This window comes from Hemitrygon akajei, chromosome 5 (assembly GCF_048418815.1).
Source record: "Hemitrygon akajei chromosome 5, sHemAka1.3, whole genome shotgun sequence".
Classification (NCBI taxonomy): Eukaryota; Metazoa; Chordata; class Chondrichthyes; order Myliobatiformes; family Dasyatidae; genus Hemitrygon; species Hemitrygon akajei.
In genome coordinates, this window is record NC_133128.1 from 7,183,746 (window position 1) to 7,209,344 (window position 25,599).

Sequence of the window (25,599 nt, forward strand, 5' to 3'; positions counted from 1 at the left end):
AGAGTTAAGATTATTAAATGCTGAAGAAGGAAAGAGGTGTGATATTTGATCAAGCTATTGTGTGATTCTGATCAGATAGATTGTTTTAAATATGTGGAGTGTGAAATAAATATTGGCCCAGGGCATCCTGGAGAATGGCTTGAAATAGAGATAAGAGAGAGAGGGGGAGGGGAGAGAGGGGGAGGGGAGAGGGGGGGAGGGGAGAGAGGGGGAGGGGAGAGAGGGGGAGGGGAGAGAGGGGGAGGGGAGAGAGGGGGAGGGGAGAGGGGGAGAGGAAGAGAGTGTGTGTTTGTGCATGTATAAGTGTGTGTGTATTAGGGACAAGTTGTCAGTATGATCAATTACATCAAGATAAAGAATAATAATATAACAGATAATGTGTTCTGTGGCTCGGATTCAGGACAATTAATGGAATCTGGAGAGCTGAAATGTGGCTTTGCCAAGCTCAGTGCTGTAGTTCAAGTGGCCTATCATATGTGAGAGGAGGAGGAGAAATAACAATGGAGAGCATTTTTCTAGTAACACTACAATGCAACCCCAATAACACAAATGTATGAGGAGCATGTGATAGCTCTGGGCCTGAATTCAACTGGAGTTTAGAAGAATGAGGGTGAATCTCATTGAAACAGATTGAATACTGAAAGACCTAGATAGAGTGGATGTGGAGAGGATGTTTCCTATAGTGGGGGAGTCTAGGACCAGAGGGCATGGACAGAGTGGATGAGGAGAGGATGTTTTCTATAGTGACAGAGTTTAGGACTAAACGGTACAAACTCAGAATAGAGAGACGTCCATTTAAAACAGAGATGAGGAGGTAATTCTTTAGCCAGAAGTGGTGAATCTGTGGAATTCATTGCCACAGATGGCTGTGGAGGCCAAGTTATTGAGTATATTTAAAGTGAAGGACGAGTAATGGAGTCAAAGGTTACGGAGAGAAGGCAGGAGAATGGGGTTGAGAGAGACAATAAATCAGCCATGATGGAATGGCGGAGCAGATTAGAGGAGTTGAATAGCACAATTCTATTCCATGTCTTACTGTAGATGTGAGAGGCAGATACATAAACAACATTTAAAACAAACCTGGACTGGTAAATAGATAGGGAAGGTTTGGATATGAATCAAATACAGCTACGTCAGACAACACACACAAAATGCTGGTGGAACGCAGCAGGCCAGGCAGCATCTATAGGGAGAAGCGCTGTCGACGTTTCGGGCCGAGACCCTTGTTAGGCCTGACGAAGGGTCTCGGCCCGAAACGTCGACAGCGCTTCTCCCTATAGATGCTGCCTAGCCTGCTGCGTTCCACCAGCATTTTGTGTGTGTTGCTTGAATTTCCAGCATCTGCAGATTTCCTCGTGTTTGACAGCTACATCAGAATCAGTTTTTTTTTTAAATCAAGGACATATGTCATGAAATTTTCATGAAATCTTCAAAGAACAGGGTTTCCTTTCCTCTACCATTGATGCTGCTCTCACCTGCATCTCCTCTATTTTCCAGACAGGGACAGAGTTCCTCTTGTCCTTAGCTACCACCTTGTGTATCTCCACATCTAGCACAACTTCCCATCTTCAATGGGATCCTACCACTAAACACAACTTTATCTCCCACCCCACCCCACTCTCGGCTTTCTGTAACGACTGCACTCTTTGTGATTCCCTTGTCCACCATCTCCCTCCTGGCACTTATTCCTGCAAGCAGGACAAGTGCTACACCTGCCCATTCACCTCCAATCAGGACCAAAACAGTCCTTCCAAGTGAGGCAACACTTCACCTGCGAGTCTGTCAGGATCATCTACTGTATCTGGTGCTCCCAATGCGGCCTTCTCTACATTGGTCAGACTCGACGTAGTTTTGGAGACCACGTTCCTGGGCACCTCCTCTCCATCTGCAACAAGCAGGATTTGCTGGTAGCCAACCATTTAAATTCCACTCTCCAATCCCATTTTAACATTTTGGTCCGTGGCGTCCTCTACTGCCATGATGAGGCCACGCTCAGAATGGAGGAGCAGTACCTTATATTCATACATTTTCATTTATTTTCTGGTTTATTTATTGGTAGTCGAACTCTTTGAGAATTAATACATCTTGTTCCAAAATTAAATACAAGGAATAGCAGGATCCCCCAGTGGCCACCCACTTCAATTCTGCTTCCCATTCCCATTTTGTGTGTGTTGCAATGATTAAAATACATGAGATTCTGCAAATGCTGGAAATCTAGAGAAATACACACAAAGCACTGGAGGAACGCACCAGAGCAAGCAGCATCTAGGAAAGGAATAAAGAGTCGACATTTGGTTTGAAACTCTTCAACAATACGCACTCCAGGTCTGAAATGTTAACTGCTTATTCCTCTCCATAGATGCTGCCTGACATGCCGAGTTCCTCCAGCGTGTGTATTGTTTCAATCTTTCTCCATTTCCCACTCTCCATTTCTGTCATCTCTCTCTTCTCCACTGTCTGTGTGTTCTCACTCTCTCCTTCCGCATGTTCTCTCGCTCTCTCTCTTGCCTTAACATTCTAACTCGGCTGCAACTTCCAGGAATATTGAAACAATTTGAGGGGTTCTCTCAAGACTGGACGTTTCCTGTCATTTATTTTCTGAACTTGACGCTTCACTTCAGTTATTAGTGAAAACCACAAGTGCTTTCATCTGTCCTCCAGGCAGGGTCTGCCACATGTGGAACAGACAGACTTTTACCAACATAACAGACTGCATCCATTCTCACCATCTTAACTCTTAGTGATAGCTTTCTTACTCACTTTGTAGTGTTATATGTTATATAATGAATCAAATATGCCCAGGATAAGGACAGCATGGGCTAGGTTCAGGGCAAAGCTCCCTCCACACTGTCCCATCACACACTCCCAGGACAGAGACAGTCAGATACAGAGTGAAGCTCCCTCTACACTGTCCCATCACACACCCCCAGGGTAGGGACAGTCAGATACAGAGTGAAGCTCCCTCTACACTGTCCCATCACACACTCCCAGGTCAGGGACAGTCAGATACAGAGTGAAGCTCCCTCTACACTGTCCCATCACACACTCCCAGGACAGAGACAGTCAGATACAGAGTGAAGCTCCCTCTACACTGTCCCATCACACACTCCCAGGGCAGGGACAGTTAGATACAGAGTGAAGCTCCCTCTACACTGTCCCATCACACACTCCCAGGGCAGGGACAGTTAGATACAGAGTGAAGCTCCCTCTACGCTGTCCCATCACACACTCCTGGGGCAGGGACAGTGAGACACAGACTGAAGCTCCCTCTACACTGCCCTCTGAATGTGTTTTACCCTCTGAACAGAAACTCCTAATGTGCAAGTGTTACATTTCCTCTCTGGTTGTCCTGACATCTCTCAAGTGTACTGCTGCCCATTGCTGACATGAGCCTCCTGTTCAGCTGGTGACAGCAGGAAACATTCCTGCAGTTAAGGAGACTGTATTTTATTTGTCTTCCTGATGAGACAATGGCACCTCAGTGCTGCCACCAGCTGTGCCAATGAACTTCTGCCTTAGTGATCAGTTAGTTCTGCTCGTGTGCCCAGTCACTCATACACACACGCACACAAACATACATACACAAACGCATACACCCTCAACTGCGCACTAATGATGGCTTCTCGATTGGAGCCAAAACGGCTGCAACCACTTCGGCAGGCTTGGTGATCAACCGAACTTCCATACGTGCACACACACTCACAATTTCACAAGGTGGTATCACTGTAATGTGCACTTGAATGACAAAGTTTGAGATAATTTGACCAGAAGCACCGACTCTGGTTAGGACACGTGCAAGGATCCTGAAGGTAAAAAGTTCACAAAAATCGAGGATAAGAGCAGCCTCAGTGACTGGACTGGGAGAGACAAGAGAGCCCCGGACAATTCTCTGCAGAACTGACCATAGTCTCAATGCAAGAAGGATACTCGGCCTGACTCCTTGTGCCTCCATCATTCAATAAGTTCATAGCTGATCTACTATCTCTGTGCCAACATTCCACATTGATTCCTTTAATTCCCATAATTCAATTGACCTGCAATTATGGACAATGGAGCAGAGTGCCAGAGCTGTGATCAAATGCCAGGGTTTGACCAGGTCAAAGGTCATGTCCTGGTGACACAGACATCAAAAGGGGGGAGAAGGGGAGGGAGAGGGGGTTAGAGGGGTTGGGGGAGAGGGTGGAGGAGGAGGGGCAGTGGAGAGAGGGGGAAGGGGAGAGGGGGGGAAACAGACAAGCAGACAGACACAAGGGTGACGAAGACAGAGGCTAAGAGAGAAACGTGTTACCATCAAGGTGCCAGAAGACACACACCCGAAATTTCAGGAGCTGGCTCTTTCCCTCTGCCATCAGATTTCTGAATGGGCACTGAACCCATGAACACCAGTTCACTATTTTTGCCTCTCTTTTTGCACTACTTACAATATTTAATTTAATTATATATTATTCTTATTTTAATTTATAGTTTTTATTATGTATTGCATTGTACTGCTGCCACAAATCAACAAATTTCACAACATATATTCGTGATTTTAGTCTTGATTCTGATTCTGAGAGAGAATGAGAAACAGAGTGGGAGGGGAAGGTAGAGAGGGAGAAGGGGTGGGGGGTGAGAGACAGAGCGAAGAAGCACAATGCGAGAGGAGATGCAAGGGAACGTGTCAGGTGTACAGTGACAAAAAGAAATGGTGAAGGACAATGTCCAAGGCACGGACAACAGCTCACAGAGGTCGTGGTCAGAGAAACTAGGAGATAATAATAGAGGGGCAAATGATCTAACAGACACAAACACAGAAAGAGTGACTGATGTCAGTGAAATAGAGATAGAACAGCCACATACAATCAGAGGATTAAAAAAAACAGAAAGAGAACAAAAAGAGTTTATAAAAACCTAACAACATATGCTAAGGTGCTTCACTGGAGAATAAGAAAGGCAGAAGGGGGCAAAGGCTTGGCCAGAGTAGTGGGTGCCATAGAAAATCTTAGAGAAGTATACAGGGAGAAGGCAAGAGAATGGGCTTGAGTGCAACAATAAATCAGCCATGATGAATGGTGGAGCAGGCTCGATGGGCTGAATGGCCTAATTCTGCTCCTAAGCCTTATGGTTTTATATTGATGGAATTCCCAAACCTGTGGCTCAGGCAGCCAAATGCACAGACACCAGTTGTACAGCAATGGAAATCGAGGGTGTTCAGCGGCCAGAGATCTCCGGAGGAAAGAGGAGGAAGGTCCTGGCACAGGGGTAAAACATGGTGCAATTGTGGTTTTACCAGCCACAGAACCAATGCAGGTCAGTCAGCACAGGGGCAATGAGTGAGTGGAGATAGGGACAGATCTGGGCAGCAGGCAAGAGATTACGAGAGGCATAGATAGAGTAGACAGACTGTATCCCTTTCCAAAGGTTGAAATGTCTGATACCAGAGGGCAGGCATTTAAGGTGCGAGGGGCTAATTTCAAAGGAGATTTGAGGGCAAGTTTTTTTAAACAGAGTATGCTGGGGGCCTGGGGTGGTGGGAGAGGAGGATACATTCGGAACTGTTAAGAGATGTTTAGACAGGCACATGAAAGTGAGGAAATAGAAGGATATGAACATTAAAGCAACACACACAAAATGCTGGAGGAACTCAGCAGGCCAAGCAGCGTCTGTGGAAAAGTTTCTTTCAATAGATGCTGCCTGGCCTGCCGAGCTCCTCCAGCATTGTGTGTGTGTTGCTCAGATTTCCAGCATCTGCAGATTTTCTCTTGTTTAAGATATGGATGTTGTGTAGGCAGAAGGGATTATTTTAATTTGCCATTCAATTTCTAATGAATTGGTTCAGTACAACATTGTGGGCTGAAGGGACCATCCTGTGCTGTACTATTCTATGTTCCAATGGCAGAGAGAGATCACTAGAATCAGTCTGGAAACAACATTCAGTGAGGGAGAGCTAGGGAAAAACAGGCACTCTACAAGGAAGGAGGGAGGAACATTCCCAAATGCAGGGACGGGGGGGGGGGGGGGGGGGGAGACGGGGGGTGGGGGGGGAGAGAGAGGGGGGAGATAGAGAGGGGGAGGTGGGGGAGAGACAGAAGACAAAGAGCACTGAAGGGAGAGGCAGAGTATAACAGTGAGAGTGGGAGAGAGAACAGGGTGAGTAGTGTAATAAAATGAGAGAGGGAGAAAGAGACAAAGACAGCAGAGTGAGAGAGGCTGAAAGAGAACTAAAGAGAGGAACAAAGACAGTAAGAGTGACAGAGAAGAAAGAAAGAGTTAGAGAGACACACATGGACAATGAGGGTAACAGTGAGAAGAGTGCAGTGTGAAGGGAGAGGGAGAGGAGAAAAATCATGGTAGAGAAAGAAAAACAATCAGAGGAAAAGACTGGATCACAAATAAATCAAGAATCAGAGACAGAGGTATTGATGGTAAAGGATAGAGAGAGCGAGGTGGTAGAGAGAGAGAGAGGTGGTGAAGAGAGGGGGCAGGGAGAGGGTGAGAAACAGTGGGAGGAAGAGAAAGGGGGACTAGAGAAAGAGAGAGGAGAGAGAGATGGGATGGAGAGGGCAGAGAGAGGAAGGGAGAGAGACAGAGGTAGGGAAGGATGCGAGAGCGACAGAGAGAAAGAGAGAGGGGAAACAGAGGGGCAGGGGCAGGCCCAATACGGGGAGAACAGCGTGTGTCCGAGAAAGGTGGACACAGGAGACAGAGAGTCGGACACCTCCACACACACACACACACACACACAATCTGTTGTCTGGGGTCGCTGCTGGGACTGAAATCGCACGCATCCGGACCGAACTGGGTCGGGGATCAGCAAAGTTTCCTCACACAGGAAGAGGGTCGTGGAGACTGGGGGGAGTTTTACAGTCTCTAGCAGCGACACACAATAATGAGGTGTTTTTTTTGAAAGGTGATCTATTATTCATAAACCAGCCGCTTCATTACCACCCCGATCGACCAAAGTAGAAAGCAGATAATATGCGTCACTCGGAAGCTCGCAAATCTGAATTATTTTCGTCTCAGGATGCGAGGGGCTGCTTTCTAAAGTTAATCACTGAATCGCAAGCAGACGACACGGCATTCCAGGCAACAATAAAATGCATTAAATATAAACTAATATATACTCACAGATTCCAATTCAAAACTAGAAGCTGAACTAGAGAGGGGAAAAAATCAGTTTAAACATAGTTTGCGGCTAGTTTTTTTTTGTTACCGTCTTTTGACATTTCTTGCTGTCGAGTGAATCTAAAATGTTAAGTATTTATAAAAATGAAGACAGACCTGAGCTGAGAGACAGTAATCCGAGGGCGAGGGAGACACAGAAGAGTTGCGCGGTCATGGTAAGTCTCGAAGCTGCAAGATTGTGGAGAAACGGACGGAGTTCCGCAGTCCCGGAGAGAACCCGAACCGAAAGCACACACGCCGACTACAATCTGCTGGAGCCGGCGTTATACCCGGCCATAGTTAATGGTCAAAAGCTTTCTCTCCATGCGAATTCCGTGCCGCAATAAAACTTCGGTGGGGTTTTAAAAGTAGAGAGCAAGGGAGAAGAGATTTTCACGAGTGGGTCCTCCCTTGTGAAACTAACCTCGGGCGCTTTATTGTCCAAAAAATATTCTCCCTTAGTTCTCTGGTCCCCGCTTCCCGGCGTCGTATCTCCTGGATGTTGTTTCCTTTTTTTAAAAAACTAGGAAATATACTTCTACACGAGTTCCCGTAGAATTTGGTTCATTATCCGCAGTAGGTTTTGTGTGTGAGGCACAGATCTCTCCAACAAGACGCTTCAATTTGTTTTTGCTGTTTGTGTGAGTGTGAGTGTGTTAGGCTGGTGTTAAAACTTGCTTTGAAATTCCCGACACACGAGTCTTGGGTCGGTCTGAAATAAATAATTAGTAACAAGATCCCTGGTATGTGATCACATACAAAACGCCATTTGGTACCAACTTTTCCCCCTCCGCCGACTCTGGGTACTCCATTCCATCTCGCCCTTCTCCTGTCTTCCGTCTGGGGGGGGGGCCTGGGTGGGGTGGTGTTTGGGTCCCGATCTCCCCCCCTTTCCTCCGTCTGTCGGGTAGCAAGAGGAGCGACTGGGAGAGTTGAGGTCGGAGCAGATCAATAGGGGAGCCGCCTGTTCCTCCCCTCGGACCCGGCACCAATCCGAGGCGGCGGCGGCGCGTTAAAATACCGCGGGAGGCAGAGCCGGGAGCCGCACGGGCTCGGAGCGTACACACACAGTCACCCATACCACACTCACGCGATTTACACACTCAGTCACTCATACCACACTCACACAATTTACACACTCACAGTCACACTGCACACAAACTTCACACACACACGTTCATGCAGATTACACACTTGCACATTCACACACATACAACAGACTTACACATTCCACCCACACCCATACACCAAACTACATTCACACACTGCATACACTCAAATTATATTCACTTACACCATTCACATACGCACACAGGACACTAACACTCACTCACACACCCTCACAACACACTATACACACCACATACTCACAACACAATACACACACACTCACTACAGACTTACAACACACCACACACACTCGCAACACACTAACACCCATTTATTCACAATACACTACACACACACTCACTACAGACTTACAACACACCACACACACTCGCAACACACTAACACCCATTTATTCACAATACACTACACACACTCAATCACACTACACACTTACAACCCCCTGATGTACTAACTCCCCCTGGGTTACACTCCCCAATGTACCGACTCTCCCTGGGATTATTTAACAACACAGCATACAGTCACACACTACACTCTCACATATACAGTACACTCATTCCATACACTCATTTGCACACTCAGGTGGTCACAATCACATATGTACACACTCAATCAGAAAACTCACCCTTACTCCACATTTATTCACTATACTCCACACACCAACCCACACTCACTCAATTCTTCACACTCATTCTGTGCACTGTAGCTCACTTGTGATTCACACTCACTGTTCATACCCATCCCACACTCACTTCTGACCCATCACTCCACAAACTCAAACATTCCCTTCACTGATACTCCTTCAACAAATACTGTGTCTCTCTCTCACACACACACTCTCTCTCTCTCTCTCTCACACACACACACACTCACACAGGCATTCTCTAAATGCAGATCCATGCTTTTTTCACAATCATATGTGTTTGCACACTAAGAAAACCATTAGCACACCCATGCACCAGTCCATCTCAAACATAATGACACAATGTATCCACTCAGTTTCTAAGTACAAACAGCAACAATGCCAAAAGTTAAAAAAGATATTATCAGGAACTTGGTAGTGAATGCGTGAAATACTGGAAGTGAAAATAAATATAAACAAAATCTCTCTTTAAGAAGTAAGCAATGTCTATCCCTGATGTACTGACTCTCCCCGGAGTACTGTCCCTGATGCATTGACTCTTTCCAATAGAGTCAATGATGTACTGTCTCTCCCCAGGGTACATTCCCCATTGTACTGACTCTCTCCTGGGTACAGTCCCTGATGTCCCAATTCTCATGGGGTACAGTCCCCGATGTACTGACTCTCCCCAGGGTACAGTCACAGATGTACTGACTCTCTCCAGTACGTTCCTGAAGGTACCAACATTTAGACAGGGCATATTATTCAACAATATTGGTAACACAGAAGGACCATGTCCAAACCAAGTTTCACACGTACTTCCCAGTGGTGTAATGACCAGAAACATAATGATCCTTCCTAGGAGTCAATCTCTTGTGCTGAATCTTAAAACAACAGTCAAACCCTGAAGAATGGGGGGCAGATTGTTCTCAGATATGGTTATCCTCACATTTCTGTATCCTACTTAATGAGGTCTCCTCAGTCAGAGACCCCATTAACAGTACATCCAGTGCTGAGAATTTTTTCTCTATGTCAGTGTAATTACAAATAAATGCAGATCACAACCCGTGATAAATTGTCTCTGGCCAGCACCAGCAGAGTGCTGTGAAATACTCTCATCTCCATCAACGTCCTTAAAACCACAATTTGTGACCGATATATTTTCATCCATTTATTTAACATCTCATTTTCTTCACAAACATTCCATCTCTTTTGAAGGCAGGGAGAACAAGTAAATCACACATTCACTCCTTTGGTTAAGACCTCTGGGATAAATTAGGAGATAGTTCATCCCTGTCAGTACTGCTCTTTCTTCAGTACCATCCCTCCCTTCCTGTGACCCTCCCTTAGTACCACCCCTCCCTTCCTGTGACCCTCCCTCGTTACCACCCCTCCCCCCTTCCTGTGACCCTCCCTCGGTACCACCCCTCCCACAGTGTGACCCATCCTCGGTACCACCCCTCCCACAGTGTGACCCTCCCTCAGTACCACCCCTCCCTTCCTGTGACCCTCCCTTAGTACCTCCCCTCCCAAAGTGTGACCCTCCCTCGGTACCACCCCTCCCACAGTGTGACCCACCCTCGGTACCACCCCTCCCACAGTGTGACACTCCCTCAGTACCACCCCTCCCACAGTGTGACCCACCCTCAGCACCACCCCTCCCACAGTGTGACCCTCCCTCGGTACCACCCCTCCCACAGTGTGACCCACCCTCGGTACCACCCCTCCCTTCCTGTGACCCTCCCTTAGTACCTCCCCTCCCAAAGTGTGACCCTCCCTCAGTACCACTCCTCCCACAATGTGACACTCCCTCAGTACCACCCCTCCCTTCCTGTGACCTTCCCTTAGTACCTCCCCTCCCACAGTGTGACCCACCCGTGGTACCACCCCTCCCTTCCTGTGACCCTCCCTTAGTATCTCCCCTCCCAAAGTGTGACCCTCCCTCAGTACCACCCCCTCCCACAGTGTGACCCTCCCTCAGTACCACCCTTCCCATTGTGTGACCCTCCCTCGGTACCACCCCTCCCACAGTGTGACCCTCCCTCGGTACCACCCCTCCCATTGTGTGACCCTCCCTCGGTACCACCCCTCCCACAGTGTGACCCTCCCTCGGTACCACCCCTCCCACAGTGTGACCCTCCCTCAGTACCACCCCTCCCATTGTGTGACCCTCCCTCAGTACCACCCCTCCCTTCCTGTGACCCTCCCTCAGTACCACCCCTCCCACAGTGTGACCCTCCCTCATTACCACCCCTCCCATTGTGTGACTCTCCCTCAGTACCACCCCTCCCACAGTGTGACCCTCCCTCGGTACCACCCCTCCCACAGTGTGACCCTCCCTCAGATTTTTAATTTGGACTACCTGAATTTCTATCGCTGTGAAGTTTCTCACCTGGCTCTGCTCAAGGTGTTACACAAATACACGTTGTTGAGAGGAGGTATCCCATCAACAACTGAGGTAGGGGCAAGAATGTCTCCCACCGAAACCACTCAAAATGAGAAAGTGAGAGGGAAAGAGAGTGGGAGGGAGGAAGAGTGACGGAGGAAAGGGAAGTACAAGGCTGTGATAGTGAGAGAGCACGTGAAACACACACACACACACACTGAACCCTGAACTCTGACCCCCACCGGTTGCCAACCACAGAGCAGTCCCCACACCATTACTAAAACACTGCACCAGTTTATGGCCACGGTATTAGATATGTTTGTACTCTTAATCCTTGGGTATCCACTGGATTGAAAGATACCAACTAAATAGGCTGTTAAAAGGCACTCTCAAAGTGCTTATGTGTGATGTGAAACCATTAAAATGCATTCTCAGTGTAGTAATGAGTACAGAATCCTTGGAGCCAAGAGTTAGTACAGGTGACTTAGACCATAAGACACAGGAGCAGAATCAGGCATTCAGCCCATCGAGTTTGCTCTACCATTCCATCATGGCTGATTTATTGTCCCCCTCAGCCTCATTCTCCTGCCTTCTCCCTGTAACTTCTCACAGACTGACTAATCAAGAGCCTATAAACTTCCACTTTAAATATACCCAATGACTTTGCTTCCTCAGCCGTCTGTGGCAATAAATTCTACAGATTCACCACCCTCCGGCTAAAGAAATTCCTCCTCATCTCTGTTCTAAAAGGACATCCTTGTATTCTGAGGATGTATTTTCTGGTCCTAGGCTCCCCCGCTAGAGGAAAGATCCACTATATCTGGGCCTCTCAATATTCGACTGTTTGTAATGAGAGCTGCCTCCCTCATTCCAGTGAGTACAGACCCAATACCAATACCTAGATAATGGTTCACCTAGGCCTTGCCCTTCCTTAGCCATTGTCCCACAGAATACAGTCCTACCCCCATTCCTTCTCCACCCTCCCCTCCATTTCCCCCCCCCCAGTAGCTGCCGCGAGTTGCTTTCCCAATGGCTACACTGCGAAAGGACTGTTGTGCGCGGGGGGTGGGAGAGTGACTTCACTCAACGATTGGCTCGCCACCAGCAACAGTCTGCATTTATTTAGCAGTCTAGAGCAGCCCGAGCCACGCACAGGACTGTGACTGAGCAACTTGCTGTCCGCAGTCTAGGAGGCACCAGCCCTGGTGAAGGGTTATAGTGTCATAGAGTCACAGAGCACTACAGCATTGAAACAGCCCTTTCACCCTCTCGTCTGCACCCGGAACCACAGCCCTCCAAAACCCTCCCATCCATGTACTTACCCAAACTTGTCAAATGTTGAAATCAAACCCGCACCCACCACCTCTACTGACATCCCGTTCCACTCTCTCACCACCTTCCGAGTGAAGAAATTCCCCCCTCATGTTCCCCTTAAACATTCCACTGCCCCCGCCCACCTTACCTGGTCTCACCTATCACCTGCCCGCTCCTTCCCTTCACCCCTACCTTTTGCTGGCACTCACCCCCACCCGTTCCAGTCCTGATGAAAGGTCCTGGCCCAAAACGGCAACTGTTTGTTCTCCTCCACAGATGCTGCCTGACCTGTCGAGTTCCTCCACCATTTTGAGTGTGTACTCAAGATCTCCAGCATCTCCAGAATCTCCTGAGATCGGGGATCGAAGCTGCTTAGCTTTCGGAGTCAGTACTCTAGTCTGTCCCAGTGAAGGTTTGAAAGGCCTCTGATTAGTGCACTCCGAAGAATGCATTGATAGACACATGGTTCTCCTTTGGAATTGGCTTCCAGTGGTACTATCACATGTATTCAGATACCTGTCTTGTACCCTCTCCATACCGATCAAATCATTACACAGTTTATCGAGATAGAACAAGGTCAAACAATAACAAAATGCAGAATAATACTGAAAAAAACTGTAGTTCTAGTAAACACTAGTGTGCAAGATCATAGCGAGGTGGATTATGAGGTCAAGAGCCTATCATATTGTATATGACCCTGATAACAGTGGAGTAGAAGATGACCTTGAGCATTCAGGCTTTTGTATCTTAAACACAAGAGATTCTGCAGATACTGGAAATCCAAAATAACACAGTTAATCCTTTCCAATTAACAGGGTAATAAGACTATAGAGCCATAAGATATAGGAGCAGGATTGAGTCTGCTCCATCATTTCATCATGGCTGATCCAATTTTCCTCTCAGCCCCAATCTCCTGCCTTCTCCCCATATCCCTTCATGCCCTGACCAATCAAGAACTTATCAACGTTTGCTTTAAATATACCCAATGACTTGGCCTCCATAGTCAACAAATTCCACAGGTTCACTGCTCTCATCTCCATACAAAACGGACGTCCCTCTATTCTGAGGCTGTGTCCTCTGGTCTTAGGCTCTCCCACCATAGGAAACGTCCTCTCCACATCCATTCTATCAAGGTCTTTTAAAACTTGAAAAGTTTCAATGAGACCTCCCTCATTCTTCCGAATTCCAGTGAGTACAGGCCACGATGCTGCTGTGAGGCAGGTTTTCATTGCACCTGTGTGGACACGTACTTGTGCAGATGACAATAAACCCGACTTTGACCTGAGGCACTCCTCGTTAGGTAGGGTTGGCGATGGAACTGGTGTGGACAGGATTCGACAACGGGATAACAACAAGCAGGATGACATGTTAATGTAGTGGTTAGTGCAAAATATTGTACCACCAGCAATCCGGGTTCATTTTGGAATTCTGTCTTCAGTTCTGGTCACCTCATTATAAGAAAAATGAAGAAGCTTTAGAGAGAGTACAGAGAGCTTACCTGGGTGTTGCCTAGAGTAAAGAGCATGTCTTATGAGGACAGACTGAGCGCATTAGGGGGTTTCTATCACCCATGTGCTTATCTAAGAGTTTCTTAAATGTCCCTGATGTATCTGCCTCGACCACCACCCCTGGCAAATTGTATCATGCACCCACCACTCCCTGTGTAAAGAACTCACTCTGACATCCCACCTGTACTTTCCTCTAATCACATTAAAATTATGCCCCCATGTATCAGCCATTCCTGCCCTGGGAGAAAGTCTCTGGCTGTCCACTCGATCTATAGCTGTTACCATCTTGTACTCTCTATCATGTACTCTCATCCTCCTTCACTCCAGAGAGGAAAGCTCTGACTTGCTCAGCCTGTCCTCATCAGACATGCTCTCTACTCCAGGCAGCATCCTGGTGAATCTCTCTGCACCCTCTCTAAAGCTTCTGCATCTTTCTTACAATGAGGCAACCAGAACTCAACACAATATTCCAAGTATGCTCTCATCAGAGTTTTACAGAGCTGCAAGATTACCTCATGGTTCCTGAACTCAATCTCCTCGACTCATGAAGACCAACACACCATACTGCACCACCATTCCATCATGGCTGATTTATCGTCCCTCTCTCCTGCCCATTCTCCTGCCTTCTCTCCATAGCCTTTGATGCCCTTACTAATCAAGTAAGGGCTTTAAATATACCCAAAGACTTGGCTTCCACAACCACATGTGGCAATGAATTCCACAGATACACCACCCTCTGGCTGAAGAAATTCTTTCTCATCTCTGTTCTAAATGGATGTTTCCCTATTCTGAGGTTGTATCCTCTGGTCCTAGACTCTCCCACATAGGAAACATCATCGCCACCTCCACTCTATCTAGGCCTTTCAATATTTGAAAGGATTCAATGAGATCCCCTCTCATTTGTCTACAGGCTCAGAGTCATCAAACATACCCCATATGTCAGTCCTTTCATTCCTGGAATGATTCTTGTGAATCTCCTCTGAAAATGATTCCAGGAAAGGAAGGATTAATGTATGAGGAGTTAATCTTCAGACCCAGCTCTTGTCCCGATTTACCCCTTCCCTTTCCCCTGGTTATTCAATTCCCCCCTTCTGCTTCCATTCTCCAATCTCTCCACATTGTAAATTGCACGATTATTATTCCTGTTTCTCTGTCCAGAACTCGTTAGGGGAGCAGAGGTGGGGATGGTCACTAAATTTAAATTCCTTGGTGACCGGCATGCAAATGCCATCTCAAAGAAAGCACGGCAGTGCCTTTACTTTCTTAGAAGTTTGCTCAGATTTGGCGTGTCAGTTAAAATTTTAACAAACTTCTGTAGACGCACGGTGGGGAGCATTCTGGCTGGTTGCATCATTGTCTGGTATGGAAACAGCAATGCCCAGGAATGGAAAAGTCTGCAGAAACTGGTGGATGCAGCCCAGCCCTCCCCACCAGTGAGCATGTTTACAAGGAGCACTGCCACAAGAAAGTAACATCGATGATCAAGAACTTCCACTTTCCAGGATACGCTCTCGTCTCACCATCGGAAAGGAGGTACAGGAGCCTTAGGCCCCACACTGACCGCCGAGTTCAGGAACAGTTATTACCCTTCAACTATCACATCCTTGAACCAGTGTGGATAACCTCACTCACCTCGACTCTGAACTGATTCCACAACCTACGGACTCACTGTCAAGGACTCCACAACTCATGTTCTCAGTATTATTTACTTATTTTTATTTGCAGTTAGTCTTCTACATTGGTTATTTGTCTGTCTTTGCTTATGTGTAGTTTTTCCCCATTTATCCTATTGTATTTCTTTGTTCCACCGTGAATGCCTGTAAGAAAATAAATCTCAAGGTAGTATATGATGATACTTTGATTATACATTTACCTTGAATTCTGCATTTTGATACACAATGGACAATGCCTGTGCTCTGTCTGCCCTCTGGTGGTCAGTCACTGTTATTGTTGCCAGAGGAATCTCGGCTATTGCTCCTGAATTTGGTGCACACATCTCCCTCTGTGAATTCTACCCAGGGTAACGAGTATGTATATTCATTGACATGAGGGAGCATTCCTTAGCACATCCTCAGGTTGTGTTTGTTGTTAACACAAACAATGCATATCACTGTCTGTTTAGATGTACATGCCATTGAGGCATGTAGCACTACACAGAAACAAGCCCTTCGACCCATCTAGTCTGTGCCAAACCATCGTAGAGACATACAGCATTACAGCACAGAAACAGGCCCTTTCCTTTGCCACATCTAGTTCAGGATGAACTGATATTCAGCTTGGTCTCATTGGCACACCTGGACCATGGACAACCACACCCCTCCCATCCATATACTTATCCAAACTTCTCTTAAATGTTGAAATCAAACCTTCACAGGGTAGCTGGCAGCTCGTTCCACTTTCACACCCCCTTCTGAGTGAATCATTTCCCCTGAAACAGTTCACCTTTCACCCTTAACCCATGACCTCTTGTTCTAGTTTCACAGCTTGGGAGAATGAACTCAGTGGACCAGACTGAATCTGTGGGGGAGAAAGGTATTGTCGACATTTGACAAGGTGCCACAGACGAGGCTGCTAAACAAGATAAGAGCTCATGGTATTGCAGGAAAGATACTAGCAAGGATAGAAGATGGGCTGATTGGCAGGAGGCAAAGAGTAGGAAGAAAGAGGGCCTTTTTTTAGTTGGCGGCTGCTGACTAGTGTTGTTCCGCCTGGATTGGTGTTGGGATCAGTTCTTTTTACGTTGTATGTCAATGATCTGGATGACGGATTTGATGACATTGTGGCCAAGATTGTGGATGATAGCTGTGACCAGAGGGCACAGCCTCAGAATATAGGGACGTACCTTTAAGAGGTGAGGAGGAGTTTCTTTAGCTCGAGGGTGATGATTCTGTGGAATTCATTGACACAGAATGCAGTCAAGGCCAAGTTATTGGGCATATTTAAATCAGAGACTAATAGGTGCATTAGTAATGGAATCAAAGGTTACAGGGAAAGGCAGCAGAATGCTGTTGAGAGGGATAATACATCAGCCATGATGGAATGACACAGCAGATTCGATGGGCTGAATGGCTTAACTCTGTGCCTATGTCTTATGGTTTTCCTGTCTCATGAAATGGTGGTGCAGGCTCAAAGAGCAGTTGGCCTTGTTCCTATTTTATAAATTTGTAAATCTCTCCCTTGGATGGTCTGAGGCCACGAAAACTGCTGCGGAAATCACACCCTCTTTAATTCCATTGACACAGAGAATTTCAGTGTCAGGGACCACGCCAGGGGGGTAATTGTTGATTATGTCATGTTGTGGAGAGAACCAAGCAGAGGTGAGGGCTAATCATCTATTTATAGAACACTCGGCTTCCTTGCTACCCCGATGACTAACTATCGGTAACCTGTTTCTAATTAAGCGAAACTGAGCGAGGACTGGGAGTGTGGGGCAGAGTACGAGAATACGACGCGGGAGAGGGAGTGCGTGCCGGGCTGACAGGGAGCAAGGGATCAGGCCTTGTTTAACACAGTGTGTGATGTTTTGCAGTGTACAGGACATCAGTGATCTATGGGGTGCCACAGTGGTTAGCAGATCTCTATTACAGCTGAGCTCATCGTCGTTTGCAGTTCAATCCCACCACAGTCTGTACCTTCTCGCCGTACACGCATGGATTTTCTCCGGGTGTTCCGGTTTCCTCCCGCAGAGCAAAGACGTACGGGTTAGTAGGTTAATTGGTCATTGTAAATTACCCCGTGATTAGGCTGGGGTTAAACCGGTGTGTTTCCGGATGGTGTGGCTCACTGGGCCGGAAGGGCCTGTCCTGTCCACTCTTTTCCATGGATGCTGCCTGACCTGCTGAGTTCCTCCAGCATTTTGACGTGCGATGCTTGGATTTCCAGGATCTGCAGATTTTCTCCTGTCTGGACCTGTTAAATAGGTGTTCAATTCACGCTGCTGTCTCTAAGGAGTTTGTACCCTCTCCTTGTAACCGCATGGGTTTCCTCCGGGTACTGCGGTTACCTCCCACATTCCAAAAACATATGGGTCAGGATTAGTGAGTTGTGGGAATGCCGTGCTAACACCAGAAGAATCTGAATCTGAAGATTTAATATCACGGGCATACTTGCAACATGAAATTTGTTGTTTTGCAGCAGCAGTATATATATTAATAAAAATATAAATAACAATAAAAAGTACCCATTGTGGATTTCAGCTGCAGTCGACCTAAACGGCAATATTTGATCATTCCCAGCAGAGCAGCACACAAAAAGGTGCCATTTTGTCTTCAGTGTGGCGATACTTGCGGGCTGCCCCCAGCACATCCTCGGACTGTGTTGGTTGTTGATGCAAACGACGTACACGTGACAAATTAAGCTAATCTTCATCTGTATCTTTGAAATTTATACTCAGTGGCCATCTCCTGTACCTAGTAACGTGACCACTGAGTGTGCATTGGTGGTCTCTGCTGCTGTAGTCCATCCACTTCGAGGTCCGACGTGTTGTGCATTCAGAGATGCTCTTCCGCGCACCACTGTTGCAACGTGAGGTTATTTGAGTTACTGTCACCTTCCTGTCAGCTCGAACCAGTCTGGCCATTCTCCTCTGACCTCTCTCATTAACAAGTCATTTTCGCCCGCAGAAGTACCACTTACTGGACTTTTAAATTGTGTTTCTCACACCATTCTCTGTAAACTCTAGAGACTGGTGTGTGTGAAAATCCCAGGAGATCAGCAGTTTCTGAGATACTCAAACCACCCCGTCTGGCACCAACAATCATTCCACAGTCAAAGTCACTTAGATCACATTTCTTCCCCTCTATGATGTTCGGTCTGAACAACAACTGACCCTCTTGACCATGCCTGCATGCTTTTATGCATTGAGTTTCTGCCACATGATTGGCTGATTAGATATTTGCACTAACGAGGTGTACAGGTGTACCTAATAAAGTGGCCACGGAGTGAACACTCAGTTAATAGCATCCTGAGCCACACATTACAGAAATAGGCCGTTCAACTCACAGAGTCCCTGCTGACCATCAATCACCTATTTACGTAAATCCTACATTAATCCCATTTACTCCTCTCTCCCGGGGTTCTACCTCTCACCGTCAATTAACCCACCAACTCCACACGTCCTTTGGATGTGGGAGAAAACTAGAGCAACTGAAGAAAATCCACATGGTTCAAAGTTCAAAGTAAATTTGTTATCAAAGTCCATACACGTCACCATATACAACCCTGAAATGTATTTTTTGTGAGCGTGCTCATAAAATCCACAAAAGAATAATAACCATTACAGAATCAGTGAAGGACCACACCAACTTGGGCAGTCAACCGGTGTGCAAAAGACAACAAACAGTGCAAATAGAAAGATAAAGAAATAATAATAATTAATAAATAAGCAATAGATATCGAGAACATGAGACGAAGAGTCCTTGAAAGTGAATTCAAAGGTTATGGGAACAGTTTAGTGTTGGAGTGAGTGAAGTTATCCCCTCCGGTTCAAGAGCCTGAGGGTTGAGGGGTAATAACTGTTCCTGAACCTGGTGCGGTGAGTCCTGAGGCTCCTGTATCTTCTTTCTGATGGCAGCAGCGAGAAGAGAGCATGGCCTGGGTGGTGGGGGGGTCCCTGATGATGGATGCTGCTTTCCTGTGACAACACTTCGTGTAGATTTGCTCAATGGTGGGGAGGGTTTACCCATGATGGCCTGGGCCACTGTATCACAGGGAGAATGTGCAAATTAATGTGAAAAGAATTTTTTTTGCCAGGGTTGGGGAATAAAGAACTAGAGGGCATATGTGTAAGGTGAGAGGGAAGAGGATTTAATTTCACTGGAGGATAGTCCATATATGGAACGAGGAAGTGTTTCAGGCAGGTATATTTAGCAACATTTAAACGGTACTTGGACAGGGACATGGATAAGAAAGGTATAAGGCGAAGCACTGTGTGCAGGAGTTGGGATGTCATGTTGAATTTGTATAAGATGTTGGTGAGGCCTAACATGGATTGTGTGCAGTCCTGGTCACCTACCTACAGGAAAGATAGAAATAAGATTGAAAGAGTGCAGTGTAAATTTTGCCAGGACTTGAGGTGCTGAATTATGGGAAAATGTTGAATTGGTTAGAACTTTATTCCCTGGTGAGTAGGAGACTGGGGGGGGGGGGGGGAGATTTAATAGAGGTATACAATATTGTGAGGGGTATAAATAGGGTAAAGGCAAGCAGGCTTTTTCCACTGAGGGTGGGTGAGACTAGAACTAGAGGTCAAAGGTTAAGGGTGAAAGGTGAAATATTTAAGAGGAATCTGAGGGGGAGTTTTTTCACTCAGAGGGTGGTGCCAGTGAAATAGGTTAGAATGCAATATTTAAGTACATGAATGGGAGGGGTATGGAGAGCTATGGACAAGGTGCAGGTCGATGGGACTAGGCAGTATAATAGTTTGGCATGGACTAGATGGGCCAAAGGGCCTGTTTCTGTGTTGTAGTGTTCTATGACTCTTACTGTGGCCGCTTCAATAACAGCCCCATCACAGGCACAAGCCTCCTCACATAAAGGACATCTTTAAGAGGCAGTCTTAGCAGACTCATTCAATGGGCTGAATGGCCTAATTCTGCTCCTCTTTTTTATGGCATTATTAGAGGTGGGGAGGTATGGGAGTCTACGACAGAGGAGGGTTTTTTCCCCACAATTTTTAAAGATGTTTCAGTTTGTTGGGGATGACCAAAGCCAGAGGCTATAGATTTAACATAGTCCCTGATAAACCAATATAATTTTTATCTTTGGAGAGTCAGGAGAGTATGGAACTCACTTCATGGAGTGGAGGAGACAGACATCAAAGAAATGTTTTAAGTGAAGCTGGATGAACAGGAAATGATGGAGAGAAATGAAATGTGATCCCACGTCTCCCCCTGCTGGCAAGTATAAGGTAGTGCATGATGAACTCTCCACATCAGCTGGTTTGAGAAAGATGAAAGGGTCCTGACAAAGGGTCTCGGCCCGAAACGTCAACAGCGCTTCTCCCTATAGATGCTGCCTGGCCTGTTGTGATCCACCAGCATTTTGTGTGTGTTACAAAGATGAAAGAAATTGCATTTGTATAGGAGCCCAGAGCGATGTTATTCTATTGTAAAACTGAGGTGGAACGCATTTTGTTAGGTGTAAATGCACTAGTGTATCACGTTGCTTACTGACATGAATGCTTTGGAGAGAATACAGCAGAACTTCACCAGTCTGCTCCTAAATTAGAGGGCATGTTCTATCAGGAGAGGCTGGGCAAATTTGGGTTGTTTTCTCTGAGGGGAGACCTGATAGAGGTTTATAAATTTATGAGAGGCATAGACAGAGAATATAATCTTTTTCTACCCTAGGGTGGCACAGTAGCGTAGTGCAGTGCTTTACCGTGTTAGCTGTAAGGTCAAGTTTCAGTTCCTGGCACTGTCTGTGATGAGTTTGTACATCCTCCCCATAACTGCACTGGTTTCCAGTTCCCTCCCACATTCCAAAGACGTACGGTTAGGGTCAGTATGTTGTGGGCACGCTACGTTGGCAACACTTGTGGGCTGTCCTCAGCACATTCTCACACTGTGTTGGTTGTTGACGCAAGCAACACATTTCACTGAGTGGTTCAATATATATGTGACAAATAAAGTTAACCATAACACAAGAGATTGTGCAGTTGCTGGAAATCCAAAGCAACACACACAAAATGTTGGAGGAACTCAGCAAGTCAGGCAGCATCCATAGAAATGAACAGACAGCTGCTGTTTTGGGCCAAGACACTTCTTCAGGACTAAGAAGGAAAGGGGGAGACACCAGAATAAAATGATAGGGAGGGGGACGGGAAGGAGGCTCGCTGGAAGGTGATGGGTGAAGCCAGGAGGGTGGGAAAGGTCAAGGGCTGGAGAAGAAAGAAGCTGATAGGAGAGGAGCATGGATCATCAGAGAAAGGGAAGGAGGAGGGGACCCGGGGGAAGTAACAATTCATTGAAAATGGTGTCACAGGTCATAAAGAAAGCTTTTGGCACATTGACCTTCATAACTCTAAGTACTGAGTACAGGAGAATCGATGATATGTTGAACTTGCAGAAGACATTGGTGAGGCCGGTTTTGGGTATTGTGTACCTAGAGGAAAGACGTAAATAAGATTGAAAAGTGCAGAGAAAATTCAAAAGGATGGTGCTGGGACTGGAAGACCTGAGTTATAGTGAATAGTTGAATAGGTTGGAACTATGTTCCTTAGAATGTAGAAGATTGAGGGAGATTTGATGGAGATATACAACATTATGAGAGGTATAGATAGGGTAAATGCAAGCAGCTTTTCTCCACTGAGGTTGGGCATTCAAGATGCGGTAGTAAATTGGATTAGACATTGGCTTTATGGAAGAAGCCAAAAGAGTGACTGTAGATGGTTGCCTTTCTGACTGGAGGCCTGTGACTAGTAGTGTGTTGCAGAGATCATGGATTAAGAGTGAAAGGTGAAATATTTAAAAGAAACCCGAGGGGGAACTTCTTCACTCAGAGGTGGAACAAGCTGCAAGTGGAAGTGGTAGATGCTGGTTTGATTTCAACATTTAAGAGAAATTTGGATATGTACATGAATAGAAAGGCTATGGGGGGGAGGGGCTATGGTCTGAATGCAGGTTGATGGGACAAAATAACTTAATGGTTTGAAGACTAGATAGGCATAAAGCCCGTTTCTGTCCTGCAGTGTTCTATCAATCCATACAGGGAATATGTGAGAAGTGAGGTGGAGATACGTCTCTACAATTGAGGTGTAAGGCACTCCTTCCCTCTGCTAGTCTGCAGGTCACCCTTGGTCACGTGAAGCCATGGGAGCAGGTGGTGGATGGTTGTATGAGCAGCTGGTACAGATCACAAGTCCTGGTTATGCGACCACTGACTCCAGGCAGACAATCTCTGGAGAGTATTGATAATGGCTGGGGTCACCCATCTTGTAAAAACACTGTCCAGAAGAAGGCAAATGGCAACCCACTACTTTGGAAACATTTGCCAAGAACTATCATGGACATGGATAGAGCAAAGAAGACCATGATTACTCATGTCATACAACATGACACATATCGATGATGATGATATATATATAGATTAATTGTCTTCCTTTGCACAATTGTTGTTTGTCAAAGTTTATAAATAGTTTTTCATAAATTATCCTGTATTTTCCTGTAAACAGTGTGAATTTCAGGGTTGTATATGGTGACATGTATATACTTTGACAATAAACGTACTTTGAAGTTTCATGATAGTATTTCAAAAGCTACTTGGACAGGCACATGGAGAGGCAGGGTATGTAGGGACATTTACAGGTGCAGGCAGATGGAATTAGTTTAATTTGGCATCATGGTCAGCAGAAGCATTGTGGGCTGAAGGGCCTGTTCCTGTGCTGTACTGTTCTACGTCCATGGTGCAGTGATAGGCACAAGGCTGTCCAGGGAATGGAGATTGTGTAAGCAGGAGAGATTAGTTTCATTAGCTTGACATAACGTGGGACAAAGAGCTGCGCTCTTGTATGTTCCTCCATACGTTCTAATTTTAAAAGCACTGAATTTTCCCTGTTGGCCATGGATTCCTTTGGGGAGATGTCCCAGATTTCTGCACCCTTTGAAGTCTGCTTGCTGCTCTCATCTTGTAATGATTCGCTCTATCGAATGAATAGGCAACAATCTCTCCTCACGGAGTTTCTATCACCTCAGCAATCGGTCTGGTGAACATTTCTTACACCCCCTCCCTTAGCAAGCTCATCCTTCCTCAGAGTGGCCACACACTGTGCGGTCTCAAAGTTCAAAGGAAAATTTATTATCCGAGTGCATACATGTCCCCATATCCAACCCTGAGATTCATTTTCTTATGGGCATTCACAGGAAAACACAAACATACACCACCGTTTCTGAAAAAATATGCATCAACCAAGAATGACAAACAGCCAAAGTGCAAAAAAAAAAGATAAACTGCAGAGATTGTTCAAATCCACTAACCAAAACTTGAAGGCAAGTGAGAGAGAGGGATGGAGAGAGGGATGGAGAGAGGGAGAGGGATGGAGAGAGGAATGGAGAGAGGGAGAGGGATGGAGAGAGGGAGAGGGATGGAGAGAGGGAGAGGGATGGAGAGAGGGAGAGGGATGGGGAGAGGGATGGAGAGAGGAATGGAGAGAGGGAGAGGGATGGAGAGAGGGAGAGGGATGGAGAGAGGGAGAGGGATGGAGAGAGGGAGAGGGATGGAGAGAGGGATGGAGAGAGGGAGAGGGATGGAGAGAGGAATGGAGAGAGGGAGAGGGATGGAGAGAGGGAGAGGGATGGAGAGAGGGAGAGGGATGGAGAGAGGGAGAGAGGGATGGAGAGAGAGAGAGGGATGGGGAGAGGGATGGAGAGAGGAATGGAGAGAGGGAGAGGGATGGAGAGAGGGAGAGGGATGGAGAGAGGGAGAGGGATGGAGAGAGGGAGGGGGAGAGGGATGGAGAGAGGAATGGAGAGAGGGAGAGGGATGGAGAGAGGGAGAGGGATGGAGAGAGGGAGAGGGATGGAGAGAGAGAGAGGGATGGGGAGAGGAATGGAGAGAGGAATGGAGAGGGATGGAGAGAGGAATGGAGAGGGATGGAGAGAGGGAGAGGGATGGAGAGAGGGAGAGGGATGGGGAGAGGGAGAGGGATGGGGAGAGGGATGGAGAGAGGAATGGAGAGAGGGAGAGGGATGGAGAGAGGGAGAGGGATGGAGAGAGGGAGAGGGATGGAGAGAGGGAGAGGGATGGAGAGAGGGATGGAGAGAGGGAGAGGGATGGAGAGAGGAATGGAGAGAGGGAGAGGGATGGAGAGAGGGAGAGGGATGGAGAGAGGGAGAGGGATGGAGAGAGGGAGAGAGGGATGGAGAGAGAGAGAGGGATGGGGAGAGGGATGGAGAGAGGAATGGAGAGGGAGAGGGATGGAGAGAGGGAGAGGGATGGAGAGAGGGAGAGGGATGGAGAGAGGGATGGAGAGAGGGAGAGGGATGGAGAGAGGAATGGAGAGAGGGAGAGGGATGGAGAGAGGGAGAGGGATGGAGAGAGGGAGAGGGATGGAGAGAGGGAGAGAGGGATGGAGAGAGAGAGAGGGATGGAGAGAGGAATGGAGAGGGATGGAGAGAGGGAGAGGGATGGAGAGAGGGAGAGGGATGGGGAGAGGGATGGAGAGAGGAATGGAGAGAGGGAGAGGGATGGAGAGAGGGAGAGGGATGGAGAGAGGGAGAGGGATGGAGAGAGGGAGAGAGGAATGGAGAGAGAGATGGAGGGGGGCGATGATGGAGGGGGTAAAGGGATAGAGGGGGAGAGGCTCGGAGGGGGAGAGGAATGGAGGGAGAGCAGGATGGAGGGGGAGAGGCATGCAGGGGTAGAGGGGGTTGGAGGGGAAGAGAAGGGTGGAGGGGTGGGAGGTGGAGAGGAGAGAACAGGATGGTAGGAGGGGAGGCGGGGTTGAAGGTGAGCCTTGCAGAGTCTGATGCCTCCGTGAGCAGAGTGTGGATCACTCCCTC

At 47.0% G+C, this 25,599-nt stretch overlaps 1 protein-coding gene across 9 annotated transcripts in view; it reads right to left on the reverse strand.

The window, feature by feature from the left end:
• robo1 (roundabout, axon guidance receptor, homolog 1 (Drosophila)) overlaps nucleotides 1–25,599 on the reverse strand; it is a 640,973-nt gene that overhangs the window by 331,752 nt on the left and 283,622 nt on the right. The window contains exon 1 of one of the 9 annotated variants that reach the window (XM_073044792.1): nucleotides 7,261–8,045. The exons of the other annotated variants lie outside the window; for them this stretch is intronic. Coding sequence (XP_072900893.1) covers nucleotides 7,261–7,318 — 58 coding nt within the window. The 5' untranslated portion in view covers nucleotides 7,319–8,045. Of the gene's footprint in view, nucleotides 1–7,260; nucleotides 8,046–25,599 lie in introns of those variants that run through there. 9 annotated transcript variants of the gene reach the window in all.